The 16,011-nt window shown below is 44.1% G+C and overlaps 1 protein-coding gene across 5 annotated transcripts in view; it reads left to right on the forward strand.

Annotated features, from left to right (window-relative positions):
* The window catches only part of SLC14A2 (solute carrier family 14 member 2), a 442,799-nt gene that overhangs the window by 400,564 nt on the left and 26,224 nt on the right, over positions 1–16,011 (forward strand). For all 5 annotated transcript variants that reach the window (XM_053205529.1, XM_053205528.1, XM_053205526.1 and 2 more), the window contains 5 exons: positions 3,617–3,809; positions 7,751–7,898; positions 8,958–9,092; positions 10,798–10,847; positions 11,340–11,514. In XM_053205529.1, the coding sequence (XP_053061504.1) occupies positions 3,617–3,809; positions 7,751–7,898; positions 8,958–9,092; positions 10,798–10,847; positions 11,340–11,514 (701 nt within the window). The remainder of the gene's footprint in view (positions 1–3,616; positions 3,810–7,750; positions 7,899–8,957; positions 9,093–10,797; positions 10,848–11,339; positions 11,515–16,011) is intronic.

The following is a 16,011-nucleotide window of genomic DNA, read 5'->3' on the forward strand; positions in this document are numbered from 1 at the left end:
CCTTCTTTCTGCTCACAGACCCGCAGGGCCCCGTGGTGCTTGCATCTTATACTGGATGGGGACATGTGCCCTCCTGGAGCCTAGTGTCTTCAGAGTCAGGCTGGCTCTGACACGTGGCCACAAGACATGGTGGCGTGGCCACAAGACATGGTGAAAATCCATCAGTTTGATTGCAACACAGCAGATCATTTTTTTATTTTGGAATAACAGGGACCCTTTAGAGCAGCAGTGACCACAGGTGTTTTACTGTGCTAATAATCTTCCTTGAATGTTAGGTTTAATAACAAAAGGTAACCTTTATTGAATATTTCCTGCAAGACAAGCCCTGTGCTCAGCCAGGTAGGGTTATTTTTGTCCCCAGTTTACAGAAGAAAAGAACAAGTCATGAAGAGGTTAAGTAACTTGCCCCAGGCCATACTTTTACAAAATTTTTGATGATGAACCCAGAGTCTGCAACTGTTAAACTCCAGACTACATGGGAATTATCTAAACTGTGGCCTGACCAAGATGGAAAAGCTAAAAACTCACTTGTGATAGAATCAGAACTCTCTTGGAGAAGAATGTCTATAGTGAAAGCATAGGATCTTTGAACAAGAAACATCAGTTGAGATCTTGCTGTACAATCACTTCATTCTGCAAAGGAATAAAAAAGTCAAGAGAAAGGGTCTTGGGAACAAATATTTGTTGAGATGAGGGGTGTGCTGTGGCTCAGCTCACCTGGATCTTGGGCAGGTCTTTGCTACCTGATGCTATCATTCTTATGCATGCCGTCACCAAAGAGCAGGAGCCCAAGGTGACCCATGTCCTCCAGTCTGTGCCCCACAGCTGTGAGACATGCTAACTCATTTTCAACACCTCTAAGAAGTACATATCTTTCTTAGATTTCTGGAGTCACTAAAACAGTTAGTTTAAGTACTAATTTATTAAGTTTCAGTTTATTACTTTTTAGCAGTGCTTGTAAATAAATTACTACATTAAGCATTTTGGGAAATTTATGTTTCTTCTCAGGGTTTCTGTGTTTCTGAATCCATTGGGACAAAAACTATAGCAGTCATTTCTATGGGGATTTCCTCAATGCCCCGCACCTGCCCCCATGTAAGGCATAGGAGACCCTGTCTTCATTTGCATACATTTGGTTTATAACAAAAGAGTAAGCCTCTCATGTCAAGATTTGATAACTGCTTTGAAGAAAGCAAAACAGAGCAAGTGGGACAGAGAGGGATTCCAGACGTGAGTGGTCAGGGAAGACCACTTTCAGGAAGGAGCATTCATGCTTTCCCCTAAATGATAAAAGGCACTTGCCATCTGAAGATCTAGTGAAGGACGTTGCAGACAGCGGTGGTGGCATGTGCAGACCCCAGCTGGAGGAGGGCCCCATGTTCAGGAAACAAGACCAGCGGGGGCTTATGCCCAGTGAATGAAGGAGGAATGGAGGAGGTGAAGGCAGAAGTAAATGAGGGCTAGACCCCGTTTGCTTTGAGGATCCAGTAGGCTTTTGTATTTTTATTACAACTGTGATGGGAAGCAGTTAAAGGGTTTTAAGCAGAGATGTGATAGGATATGGTTTAAATTTAAACAAATCGCTCTGCTTGCCTTGTGGAGAATGGATTTTAACTGGAGCAAGAGCGGATGCTGGAAGCAGAGTCAGGAACTCACAGAGAGATGAGAGTGGTCTGGACAAGGGTGATACACAGGAAGGTGGTTGGGTTTAGGATGTATTTTAAGGAAGGTAAAGGCAACAAGACTCTCTGGGAGGCTGTGGAGTTTGGGGGGTGGGGAAGAAAAGAGGATTCAGTACACTCCTATAGTTTGCCTGAGCACCTGGATTGATGGACAAGACTAAGAGAAAAACAGGTTGGTGGTAGGAGACAAGGTGTAAATCAAGAGTTCTGACAGACATATTAGGCTATAGACTTCCAAGTAGACATGTTGACAAGGTAACTGGATGTACAAATCCAGAACTTTGATATGGTCAAGATTTGGAGGGCAGAAGTATACAGAAGACATTTTGTCCATGGGACTAAAAGATATCACCCAGAAAAAGAAGATGAAGAGAAGACCCAAGGCCGAGCCATAGGATATTCCAGTATCTAGATGACTGGGAGAAGAGAGAAAGAACCACAAAGAAGTGACAGGGAGCAGCTGGAGAAGTAGGAAGAAAGCTAAGAAAGGGCAGTATCATGGTAGCCCTGACAGAAAATATTTCAATCCAGTTGGAGCATCCTATTATCAAATGAAGGGAGCAGGGAATGGCCATAGATTTGGTAGGATAGATGTCATTAGTGAACTGGACAAGAGCCACTTGCATGGCATGGCAAGAACACACACCTGATTGGAGTGGATTTAGGAAAGAAAGGGAGTGTAAAGATTGACCATAGCAATCTGTTGAGGAATATTTGTTATGAACAAGGGCAGAGAAGTGGGGCAAAATAGCCAGAGGGGACATCGGATTAGAGGAGGAGGGTGTTAATAGGAAGAAGATACTAAAGCATTTTGTAAACTTATGAGAGTGTTCCAGAGATAAAGGAGAGACTGCACCTGCAGGAGAGAGAGGAGAGAATTGCAAGAGTGAAGTCTTTGAGACAGATTGGATCTTGAAGCACAAGAGTAAGAATTGGCCCAATAAAGAAAGAGGAATACTTTCATTATGTGACAAAGGCAGAGAGGAAAACTATGTAGGAGCTGGGCAATTGGAGTGTAGAGCTTACGGTTGGGAAAATGAAGCATTTCTCATCTTGTCATTTCTATTCTTTTATTCTCAACAAGTTGGAGAGTTAATTTGTATGGACTGTGTAGTAGGGTTTTCAGGCAGTCATAAATGCCCATTGGAGACTCAAGGTCATGAATTAAAGGTAGACCAGTCAGCCAGATCATGTGATTTCATGTTTTGTCCCAACAGCTCTTTGAGTGTGAAGACGTAGGGTGTTAAGTGTCTACGGTGGCTTGTCCTTTCGAGGAAACTAAAGTTCAGGGAGATCATTACCTAATGCTGCTCACTCAGCCTATAAATGTAGGAGTTAGGATTTGCACCCAGCTACATCTGCTTCCAACATGCCTGCTTCTCCCAAGGAAGAGGCCGAGAAAAGAGAGGACACAAACAACTGAAGGTTTCATCTTCATGTGGTGGCTTCCAGTAGCTCAAAGCACTTCAGCTGAATCAAGCCCACACATTACCTTTGTGCCATAGCAGCTGCCTCCTCCAAGACCAGGCTTCTAAAATGTTATCACAGTGCAGGAGAGTAGCTGTTGTACATCCTGATGATTCAAGGGCAATACACATTATTTTCTAAGGATTACATTTTGTTTAATTTTCTTAGTTTAAGAAACAAGCAAATATTTAAATTATAAACATTTATATTCAAGTATTATATTTGCCATTCAAGTATAATTTATAATATATTCAAGTATATTTATACTTTAAAAATGCATCTCTCAAAGATTCACCTTAAATGGAACACCTTATCCCCAGTCCCAGATAAATGGACCACTAGAGTCTCAAAGGAGCCAGGAATGGCTGGGCCAAGGACAGGGGGGCACCATGGACAGAGCTGATGAGACAAGATGGTGTAGACCTAAGGATAAGCACAGATTAACCCTTTGTCTTGCTCATCTTCAGCCCAGTTCTTTCCAGTGCCTTGAATTCCATCTTCAGCAAGTGGGACCTTCCTGTCTTCACGCTGCCCTTCAACATTGCTATGACCCTGTACCTGGCAGCCACCGGCCACTACAACCTCTTCTTCCCCACAACACTGGTGGAGCCTGTGTCTTCAGTGCCCAATATCACCTGGACAGAGATGGAGATGCCCTTGGTAAGTTACCCAATGGCAGATGAGTGGGGACCCCTGCTTATACCACACACCTTCTTGATAACTGGTTTGTGGATTATCCAGGCTCTCAGCTTCTCCAGATGCATCTCCACCAGATGATGGTCATAGTAGAGAACAGGACAGAGAAAAAGGCTGCTGTGCTTTCAACAAACCCTCATTGAAGGTCTGATATGTACCAGGCACTTTATCAGACACTAGGAATACACGGGGAATAAAAGGACAACAACTTCTCTGCCCTTGTGAAGTGTACTCTCTGTACAGGGAAACAGACAGTAAATAAGTGCATAGGTCAGTACCAAGTTAATTATACAGAATGGTAGGGTTCAGGGAAAAATACTCAAGAAGGTGGATGGTTGGGTGAAGGGGCCAGATACTAAAACAAATGTTTAAAATTAGGGTTTTAAAGGTCTTATCAAGAGAAGATAGGGATGAATTTTCATGTGCTTTCCATATCAGTGACTTTCAAGCAGGGGTGACTTTGCCCTCCTGGAGGGAGGAGGCAAAATTTAGACTGGGGGGAGGGGTGCTACTGGTATCAAAAAGTCAGGGATGCCACCAAACATGCTACTATTCACAAGACAGCCCTCCCCATAACCAAGAATTATCTAGCCCCAAATGTCAATAAATATCGAAGTTGAGAAACCCTGCTTCACATCCAACTATCACAAATGTACATATTCATTTATTCTACCAATCTCTAGACACTTGGGATAAAGGAATATAATAAAAACCTAACACAAGATTAAATAGACAGAATTGTAAAATTTGGCCTTGTTCATGAACAATAGAGAGAGCTAACAGCTAAGGCTACGGCAAGCTTATTACGTATCAGACACTGTTCCAAGCCCTTGACTTCTGGACTTAATTTAACCCTCCTAATAGCCCAATGCTGTTAGTACTATCATCATTCCCATTCACAGATGAGAAAACTAAGGCACAGAGAAGGTTAGCTGCCCAAGCTCAAACTGCTGCTAGTGCCTGAATATAAAACCCAGGCAGCCTGATGTAGAGCCCAGGCTTTGACCCATCACCCACTTAGTCCCAGGTGAGACAGACACCCTCATCTGGAACAACCACAGTGAGGTGAAACCTGCTTCTCAATGCAGTCCACCCCTCATTAGGTACTGTGAAGTATTAGAGAGCTCTTTACCTTCCTCAGAAATCTGTCCCCCTCCATCTTTCACCCATTGGTTCTAACTCGGCTGTTTAGAGTAATTCAGAATATTATTTCTATGATTGCCTTTTGAATACTTGCACATAGAACTACATCCTCAGTATTGTTTATGTAGTCTGCTTTCCCAGCCCTCACCACCCAGCTGAGCCCATCATCAAGATGGGCTGCTGGGGGCTCAGCTCCAGGGCCACCACTCGTGGGTGGGGAGGACAGTTCAGGGGTTTCAGGGTCAGCCACACTCGGACCTGAAGCTATCAGAAAAGGAAAGTCTTCCCTGCCCCTAGTGCAAATGCTAACTATGCAAAACCTTTTTGAATATTTTGTCTTTTCAAAGTTTTGTCTGGGGCAGGGGCTGGAGGGGCATCAGAGTCAGGGTTAGGATCTAAATCCAAGAGAATGGAAAAGACAGAACCCTGCGTTGGAGGGAAAGCCCACTGTCTCAAGTAGAAAATGGCAGGGGCAGGAGCAGGGACAAAGCTCTAACTCTGAGGGGACTGTCAGTGATCATCAGCTGGCAGTTAGGCACATTGTCATAAGGGCACAGACCTGCTGTCCCTGAGCCCTACCCATGAGGCAGAGTCCCAGTAACAGCCTCGGGGGCATGGGCGTTGCCCATGGAGCCTCCCACCCTCCCCACTGAGGGGCACAGGATGGAGACAGCCACCTGCGAGAGAGATGCCTCTCATTCATCTTCAAAGTGAACAGAAAGTGGCAGCATGCAAATCCATATACCCTGAGGCACCAGCTCACCCACCACACCACTACTTTCACAGTGGGCTCCTTCTCTTCCACACCATCCAGGTCCCAACTCCCCTTCCCTCCTTGTCTTTTAAACAATGATGAGAATGACTTCCTTTTTGTTTAACTGGCCTTTCTTGTTACTAGAGGATTGTCGAGAGTAGGCAGTAGGAAGGATGCAGGGGCTCAGTAAATTTCCATGCACACCCGACTGCCCTTCACACCTTCACCCCAGGGTGTTGGAGAGCAGGTGGAAGGGAGGGGTGCCACCCCAGGGCCACAGTTCACCAAGCTAAAATATGGATCCCGGCAGAGGAAGGTGCTTTCTGAGCCCAGACTCTGTTCTGAGGCTACTTGTCCCTCATTCTTCTCATTCTTGACTGCTTGGGCTTCAAATCTGTGTTCCCAGACAGCAAGGGGGAAGTTGGAACCCTCTTTGCATCCTGCATGCCTCAGACTTTGGGAAGTCATGGAATATTTATTGAGTACATTTTCAGCCAGTACCCCACACTTAAGCTGAGTTCCCTGAACTGGCAGAAAGCATTCTCAGGGTTCCTTTAAATAAGATGCACACCCCCATCATTCCTGGCATGAGGCTCTAGGCTCTGGCCCAGACAGTGCTTGGTAATTGAAAGGCCACCCACCCAGAGACCAGGATGGGCAAAGCTTAAAAAGCTCTGTGGGACTCCTCAAACACTGTTCTCTAAAGAAATCAGAGTGACTCCAGAATTAAATCAGGTTGTTAAAAAGTACAAAATTTCACCCAAAGGGAGATGTGCAATTAATTTCCAACATCTACAGCAGGTCATGTATAACTAACTCAGTGGTCCCCAAACTCAGTTGCACTTGGGAATCTCCTGAGGACCTGGTCATGCCCCATACCAGTTAAATCACAATGTCTAAGGAGGAGCCAGTCATCAAATTTTTTTTCTAGGATTTCCAATGTACAGCAAAGTTTGGAAACTGCTGAGCTAATCAATACATATTTATTAAGCACCTATTATGTACCCAGCCATCAAGGAGCCTGGCCCTCAAAGAGGTCACATGACATAGTAATAGAGCAAAGACAGCAGAATTTTAAAGGTGGGAGATTATCTGCTATGGCAGTCTTCTCATGTTACAGAGAAGGGCACCAGAGCCCAGCATGAGGAAGTGACATACCCACCATCATTCCATGAGCTTGTGCAAAACTCCCCTGAAAGCTGGAGCCCTCAGCTCCCAGGCCAATACTCTTCCCTAGCCTGCCAATCTACCTCCTCTCCTTCAGGCCCTCCTCTGTCAGATGTAGATGGTTCAGCTTGGGCAGAAAAAGGGCCATCTGACTCCCAAATTAGCCATCTACAATTACAACACCCTCAAATGACTCTCAAACTCGGGGATGTTTGGCTTTATTCTGTTTTCCAATAGTATACATATTATCTTTCTACAAATGCTAAGTGATCCTCGAGCAGAAGAAATGCTACCTCCTTCCCAGAGCCCCATAATACCCTAGGTAGCTCTGAATGTGCAGCAACCACCTCTAGACTAGGGGTCAAGCTCAGAGGCTCTAGCCTGGCCTTAAGCACCAATGATCTGGGTGACCTTTGACGAAATCAATCATCAAAATGGCCTAGAATATTTCCAATATTCCTGGAATACCTGTAGGATGTCAGAAGGTCTGGTGGAAATCCCCTAGTGCCCTGAAACTTCCAATGGCATTGTCAGGAGAGGGTGCCCTCTGGTTCTCTCAAAGCTCCTCCTCTCAAAGCAGAAACCATGTGTCTTTCAGAAGCACCTGTGTTGGGAGGGTTTTGCATGGGGGATGCCAGATGCCTGCTAGGTGGTGGAGTGAGGAGCTATTTGTTCCAGCTCATGTCCTTCCTCCCAAGTTCTCTTCCACGCTAGAGGGCACCGCCATCATCCCGTTCCAACCCGTTACCCCCACCAGGAATGGCTTTGTCCTGACCCTAAGGCCTGCTCTTTTCATTATGTGCCCACACTCCAGTGACCCCAGATTCTGTTGACTTTGCAGCTGCTACAAGCCATCCCCATCGGGGTTGGCCAGGTGTATGGCTGTGACAATCCCTGGACAGGCGGCGTGTTCCTGGTGGCTCTGTTCATCTCCTCACCACTCATCTGCTTGCATGCAGCCATTGGCTCAATTGTGGGGATGCTAGCAGGTAGGACAGGGTCCCCTCTCTGCAGGGAGGACCTTGGGATAATTTTCCTGAGGTCATTCCATCCCTGCACAGGGCAAATAATCTAGACTTGTTATCTTCACTGGTGTTTTTGAACATTGTCAGGGGAGAGACTTATTTTTCCCTTTCTTGATTTTCCAAAGTGAGCAGACTGCCGCAGCAGGATATGTGGGGAGACGCAAGGGGCTGAAGACCTCATTGGCTACCTGAGCCCCTGGGAGCTGAGGGGTGGAAGGAAAGGGAGGGTCACTCAGAGGCCTGGAGAGCAGTAACAGACGGAGGAGTATAAATGACCCAGTGCTTTGAAATTTGGAGTAAACTAAAAGAAAACAATTTCTCAAAAACTGTATTCCTATTTGACAAATGTGATTTAATATTTCTGCGTGTAGGCATATGTATGTACATGCACTTATATATGTAAATATGCACAGTAGAGCCAGAAATTGGAGTCGGGCACATAGGACTAAGATCCTGTTGACTCATTCCAATGTTTTTCAGAAACATCTTGGAAGCAGAACTTTAAAAAAATCATTTGAAAATAATTTTGAATTTATCAAAAAATTATAAAAGTAAAAATGGTACATGAAGCACCCATAAATTCTTTGCCTGATTCACCTGTTGTTCACATCCTGTACTTCTATTTGTCTATCTCTATACATCTGTATGTGTATATACATACTTTTCCTCAACCATTTGAAGCAGACCTTTTTCACTTGAAAAGTTTCTTGCTAAAAATGCAGCTACTCAGGCCAAAGGTGTGGAGAATACCTAGAATCCCAACGCCTTGACCTCCTCTCACCCTGAAAGTAGTCACACCTCTGTGTGAAATCTTCAAGCCACAGTTTGGGAACCACTGCTGTCCTCTTGTTGCTGGTTCCTGAAGACCAGATGCCATTTCTAGAGGCTCTTTTGATGGGATGGGGGAGGAGTGTGGGGAGGGGATAGCAGGAGTGAGGCCATCCTGAGAGCTGGCACCAGCCACGAGGTGGCCTTTGCGTGGGGACCCAGAACTGACCAGAAATGTCACACCTTGTTCCACAGCCCTCACGGTGGCCACGCCCTTCAAGACCATCTACATGGGCCTCTGGAGCTACAACTGTGTCCTCTCCTGCATCGCCATAGGGGGCATGTTCTACGCCCTCACCTGGCAGACGCACCTGCTGGCCCTCGTCTGTGGTGGGTATTTGGGGAAGCTGACCACCAGGTCACTATGCAATTCCTTCCTTCCCTCCCTACTTGATTATGCAAAACCCATGAGGAACATTAATCGGAACTTGGTAGCAGTTCTAGAAGGACCTGTGGCTTGGGTCCCAATGGGGGACTTGAGGTTCCTCTTCTGTGAAATGGAGTCACAACCATGCTTACTGTTTTTTATTGACACAGTGTTGTAAGTTTCCAAGGAGATCACACATGCATTTCCTCAGGTGCTAGTGGCAGTGTTCCAGTATAATAACTTCATCCCACAACCTTTTAGAGAACACCATGTAGTGCCACGCCCTAGGCTATGCATGGAAGATACAGTGGTGACCACATTGTCATGAAGCCACATCTAGAGGAAGAGCAGTTATTACACAATCATTAAGGCTGTGATGTCTGAAACGATTATTACAAAGACCCAGTGAGATGACATACCTGGGAGCACTGAGGTGTCAGAAGATCACAACATGGGAGCTTGATTTCCATGGAGTAAGTAGTGCACTGTCCCAAGGGAAATGGGTGCAGGCGCTCTCAAAGCTGCACCCCAGCGCCACATACAAACTCAGTCCTCCCAGATCACTACCAGGCATAGATTGTCAGCCCATTGTACACCCTGGTACCCAGAAGGTTTAATGAACTTAATCTAAAACACAGCTCTTGAGGGCAGAAGCAAGATTCAAACCCCAGCCTCATCTTTCCCCCAGTTTTCCTGCCCTGGAGTTACTTACGTTTTCTGGAAACAGCAGGACTTTCATAAGCAAAACTGGAGACAAGTAAAGGGCAGAATAACATTCAGAAGAACTTTTTCCCCGTTCATATGTGGAGACTGTAAATGACTTCCATGTATGTCTCTTGTATTCCCCTCAGCAGCCAGCAAGGAGACAGTAGGCTCGGTAAATATCTGTCAAGTCAGAAGTGCCAGATATTTTGAAGCTAAGACTGTAACTGCCTTTGGTCTTTGGAGAAGTGTCACATTCCTGTGGCTAGAACCATCTGGGAAAGCTTTGCAGGGAGGACGGGGTTTATCTCAACGCTTCCAGGATGGGAATTGGGTAGGTAGAGACAGGGGAAGAAGGTGTTCTGGACAGAGGAACAGAAAGAGCAAAAATGCAGGGGCATAAGAAGCTTGTCCAGAAGCACAAGGGCATGGTTGAGCTCCCCTACCTGTCCTGGGGGCCACACCCTACAGTGAACCCCGAAGCCTGGATCCTAGGGACAAGTTCACAGACCAGTAAGGTCCAGTTCTGGTAAGGCTTGGTGCGGGTCCAACAAGTTCTATCAGGGCCGCTCAGAATCTTGGATGGGAGGAGCCTTGTTGGGGGTTCATATAGTCTGACCACTCATTCCTAAGACAGATAATAATCCAGCCACACATCCCCAAGGTCAGCGTGGACAAGCAAAAAATACTTACTGACCCCTGACTGTATGCAAGACCACCATAGAAGTGCGGAGGAGATAGAAGGCTTTAATCTCTGCCCTCAGAACACAGTCTGATGGGAGATTGGCCACACCTCCCTGCAAAAAAAAAAAAAAAAAGCTACCATAATAATGTCAGGCAAATATGCCAGATGTCAGGATGTGGTGAGACACCAAGGCTGCTGGAGACAGTATAGGACCCCTGCCCTGGGGAAGAGGTGGGGGCAAACCCTGGGAAGCTGACTCCATGGTCCTTGTTTTTCCACAGCCCTGTTCTGTGCATACATGGGAGCAGCCCTGTCCAACATAATGTCGGTGGTAAGTTTGGATTCTCCTGAACATGCCTGTCCCAGCCAGGGCTTTAGGACATTTACAGTTTGTGAAAGAATCCTGAATGCATTCTGGTAGCTTGTATCCACACAATGCCTTTGTCAAGGTTTATCCAGGACAAATGTCCAGAGAAGGACTGGAAATTGCATATATGTGCCTGTGAGGTGTGTTGGAGGTGGCTGTGTGTGTGCACAAAAGAGTGGTATAACCAGCAGTGGAGAACCTAGATGGACAGATGGAGGTACTTGTGTGTGGCTGGATGTGGGAAGTCATACCTAGGCTGATTTTCAATTCCATCATTAAAAGATTCTGATTGTGCCCAAAGGTACCAATATCTCAGATTCCTAGACCAAACTAACCTTATCTTATGAACCTAAAAACCGATGTCATCAATAGGGTCCTCAGCTGCTACCACAGCCTTCTCCCCCAGGGTCCCTGGAGCCTAGGACCATTTTCAGACCCCAATGCTTTTGCTTCCAGATTGGTGTGCCGTCAGGCACCTGGGCCTTCTGCCTCTCCACCCTCATCTTCCTGCTCCTGACAACCAACAACCCTGCCATCTATAAGCTCCCACTCAGCAAAGTCACCTACCCAGAGGCCAACCGCATCTACTACCTGACAGTGAAGAACTTTGAAGAAGAGAAGTCCCCCAGCGGTGACTAGCCCATTTCTAGGCTGAAATGCTCTTTGCGTGGACCTGGTGTCTGCTCCCTGTGGTCTCAACTCTGGGTCAATCAGCAACAGCACTCACCTTCTGTGCCTCTCCTTGCACCTGTGTAACCAAACACACCTGTACCTCCCTTATCCTGATGGCTGATTTTTCTCTCTCTGCACAGATCACCATAACTATCCATGTGTGACATTAGAGAATGTTGGTATGAGCTTGCTGGAGTTAGAAGTAAGACATGTGCTTTAAATGTCATTGTCTTAAAGCAAAAACGTTTCTATTTAGTCTTTTGGGAAGATGATTACAAGATGATCTTCTTGGCATGTTTAACTAAATAATAGATGCTGTAAAATTGAACTTGCTGAGTGGTTCCTAGGCAGATACAGAAACAGAGTGTGTGGAAATTCAGGGGATATGCACAAAGAGTTGAAGGTGTCTTAGTGCGCTTAGCTAGTGGTTGATGGGCACACCCAGCTTTACAAAAAAGAGGAATTTCACACTGATAGACTGTTAAAGTCAAAAGAGATAATTAGGGAATTGGGAGTGTCTAAGTAGGATATTTCAAACATTCATTGGTCAGAGGAAAGGGCAAGATGATATCTAATAGCAGGAAGCAATTAATAAAGATTAGAATCCCATATATGAGTTTTATTATGGAGGATAAAATTATGAAGGATAAGCATTTCTCAGTATAAGTCAAACCAGCAACTTTGAGTAGAGATCTCAATTGAGAAAAGTATCTGATTTCAATGTGTGAAAATCTGGGGAAATTTATTTCATTTTCCTATTTGCTTATGGGTGTTGGAAGCTTTATCAAGTCTGTGATACTTAAAACAAATGGTTAGCCTGAGTAGGACTAACAATTATCCATGAATTTCATACTTTAACTTCCCAATTACAGCCATTAGCTTACATTCAGTCTTTATATGTAGATCAGGGCTCAGCAAACTTTTTCTGGAAAGGGTCAAATAGTACATATTTTTTATTTTGTCTATAGAAAGACTCACTTGTGTCATTATAGCATGAAACAGTCTTGGACAACATATAAATGAATGAACATGGTTGTATTCCAAGAAGATTCTATTAAACAAACAAACTAGTTTGGACCCAAAAGCTGAACTTAGCCAGTGCCTGACATGGATGTTCACCATAATAATGGTTAGGAGCTTGTGGGCAGCAGGCCCATAGGACATCACCAAATTCTTTACAACAGACAGCCACATAACCACTTATATGCTGGGTGATACTGGAAGCTTTTTAGGAAAGTGAGATTACTATGACCAGAATCTGGAAGATCTGAGGCTCTTTGATAGACCCCAGGCACTAGGGGCTACAGTTTTAAACAGGCTCTCCTTCCACGGAAATGTCTGGGAGCCATTCCCTAAGCTTCCCCCTCCTCCATTCCCTCACTCTGTTTCCACCTCTGCCAACAGGCATACCACCATGAGGGCGGGGGAGAAACCTGACCTTTAGTACAGGAGTTTCCAGCAGGAAGAGCAGGGAGGCTCCTAGAATCCCAAGCTTGGAAGGGAGTAGTGGTGAGGGCCAGAGGGTCCTGCCATTCTGAGATGCATGAACCCCTCTATACAAAGGATGGGGGCTTCAGTTCCCTGCCAGGCTTCCAGGCAGGACTGAATTACCCAAAAGGGAGGGGAGAGCCACCCCCAAAACATTCTAACAAGAGATAACAGAACCAGTTGACGTGTTCATTCATTATGGACAATTGCACCTGGAAACCTACTTAAGCCCAGGAGACTCTCCACCCCAAGAACTGGATCTGATGGGAGCTGTGTTTAAACTGTGCTTTGTATTGGATTTCCAGGACAGGAAAACTATTTGGGGGTGTATGTATGTATGTGTGTGTGTACTTGGACAAGAGTGTCTCTTGTCCGTTTCTTTCTCACCCCACGTCTCTGTCATTAACAAGGTCCACTTCAGTTACAGGTATTGGGGTTTTTTTTCCTCCCAAGTTCCCACTTTCACCCCTGTAGAAATTAAATGTTAACTGCATTGCCAGCTGTCAAACTCAATGAAGAAACATGGATAAAAGCTAAGTGGTTCAGAAAAAGGAAAAAGTATGTTCAGCAAAAACCATAGGGCCTCAGAAATTCTATAATACACTATAATAAAGATGGCCAGATATGTAGGTAGAAATAGGAAAACACCTACTAATTTAGAATAAGAAAGAACTGTCTGGATGAAGTATTGTGAATCACTGAATTCTTGCCAAGAGATGTTGTCCAGGAGTGATGAAATGTTTTCAAAAGACATCTTTTGGGAGTAAGAGGCAGAAAATCGATGGTATTTCCCCAATGTGGTCAAACAGGCTCCTTCTGGAGCAGAACAAATCTTATTAAGCCAGCCTGGTGGGCAGATGCTTTGTGTCTCTCATGAGCATGGAGAAGGGTGGGGCAGAAATGAGAATTCCCCATCCCTCTAAGAAAAGTCAGCCCTATGCAGGTCCTGCGCGTGGGCCATAAACAGATGCCCAGATGTCCTCTGAAATAGCCCAAATAGTGATAGGGGGGTTGGAGAACTCCCTGCGGTGACCTTGTCCTGACTTCACCCTCTCCTTCCCATCCCACTGCCCCCCTGGATGAGTAGGGGCAGGAGCTTTAACAGCAGAGACACTACCACCAACATGAGGTTGCACAGGAGCGAGCCACCAGGAGAGAAGGAGAAGAGATTTGGGGTACACATGCCAGCTGCTTTGCTGCTATCATCCTAAACTCTAGGCAGCAGCTCTTGGGTGCACAAATGGTAGTTGGACGTAAATATGGCTGAACATAAATAGGCATTAAAAAGAGAAGGAATGTATGTTGGGCATCAGGGGACAGTAGAGAAGGTGCTGTCCTAACCTGTCCCAATCACACCCCCCTCCCTGTCTCCACTATTCCCTCCTCAGACCTTCTCATTTCCTCCCTCTGACCTCATCATCCCCACCCCCTTTCCAGTCTCCTCTACTCCTCACGGAAGAGCTCCACTGTCTGCCATGAAACAGTGTCGTTCTGCTGTATTTTTAAATGATCAATCTCAGCTCATCTTTCAGTCTTGTCTATGATAACTGACATAGCCAAGTTCCATAGTCAAGTTCTCTACGTCTTCTTGGTCAAAACTTCAGTTTGTTTGCTAAGAAATAATGCATCTTCTTTAGATTTAAACCAATGTTGCCATAGTGTTACTCATAATGTTCTCATACAGTAATTTCAATCCGTCCTGTATCTATGGCTCTCCTTTCTCTTTCCAGTCTTATGGAATTTTGTTCTCTCTTCCCTAATCAAGTATGTGAGGGGTTCATCCATTTTATTGTCTTTTTCAAAGAAGCAGTTTGAGATTCATTTGTCCTTTCTACAGTTTGGTTTGTTTTCTATTTTATTGATTTCTTTTTCCTGTTTTCCCATGATTTATTTAAATGTTCATTTTCTCCTAATGTTTTAAAATTGATGTGAAGTTTCTTCATTTTACATCTTTCTCCTTAACAACAAAGGCATTTTAAGGCTATTAATTTCCCCCTGAGTACAACTATAGCTGTGTGGTATAGGTTTTGGAATAAAGTATTCTACTTTAATCAGTTTTTAAATAGTTTGTAATTTTAGTTTTGATTTCTCTTTGGTCCAAAAATTATTTAATGTATTGCTTAATTTCTAGCACTTGGGATCTTTTGATATATTTTAATTTTGTATATCAAGTTTTATTAGATTATGAGCAGAGAGGATGGCCTGTAAAATCTCTATTTTAAAATTATATGAATCTCTCTTTGTAGCCAAGTATTTGATTGATTTTGGAGATAAAAAATGCAAATTTTTGATTTGAAGGAAATACATATTAAATTTATTTATTAATTGCATCATTCAGTTCTTCTATGTGCTTGTTTATTTTTTGTCTATAGGATCTTAATTCTGAAAAGAGTTTATTAAAATTCAACTATAATTGTATAGTTTCATGAAACTCTCTGCATTTTTATGACATTTGTCTCAAATATTTAGCAACTACCTTGTTTGGTGCCCATTGACTATAACTGTCATTGATTTTTCATAAATGTTATCTTTTACTATTACACGCTACCTATTTCTATCCTCATTCATGCTTTTAACTTTATTCCAACCTGACATTAATGTTGCCATACCTATTTTTCTTCCTAGTGTTTTCTTATCCCTTTGTTTCAACCTTCATCGTTTTCTTTTAACTGTATTTCTTAAAAATAGCATTTAACAAAGTTTTTGTATTTAACCTAATCTTAGTGTTTCTATAATTTAATAGGATAATTTAATCTCTTCCTATTTAGTGTAACCATCAATATGCTGGTTTTACCTCTTCCACCTTACTTTATTTTGTACCATTTATTTGTGATTACTGCTTTTGCTTTTTCAGTTTCCTCATTTGGCAAGTTTGATCACATTATCATCTTTTTCTTTCTTTCCTTTGTTCATTTGGAAGATCTACCATTCTTTTCCATTTCACTAGTCATTCCTGCTTCTTTTCCAA

The sequence above is a fragment of the Acinonyx jubatus genome, chromosome D3 (genome assembly GCF_027475565.1).
Source record: "Acinonyx jubatus isolate Ajub_Pintada_27869175 chromosome D3, VMU_Ajub_asm_v1.0, whole genome shotgun sequence".
Classification (NCBI taxonomy): domain Eukaryota; kingdom Metazoa; phylum Chordata; class Mammalia; order Carnivora; family Felidae; genus Acinonyx; species Acinonyx jubatus.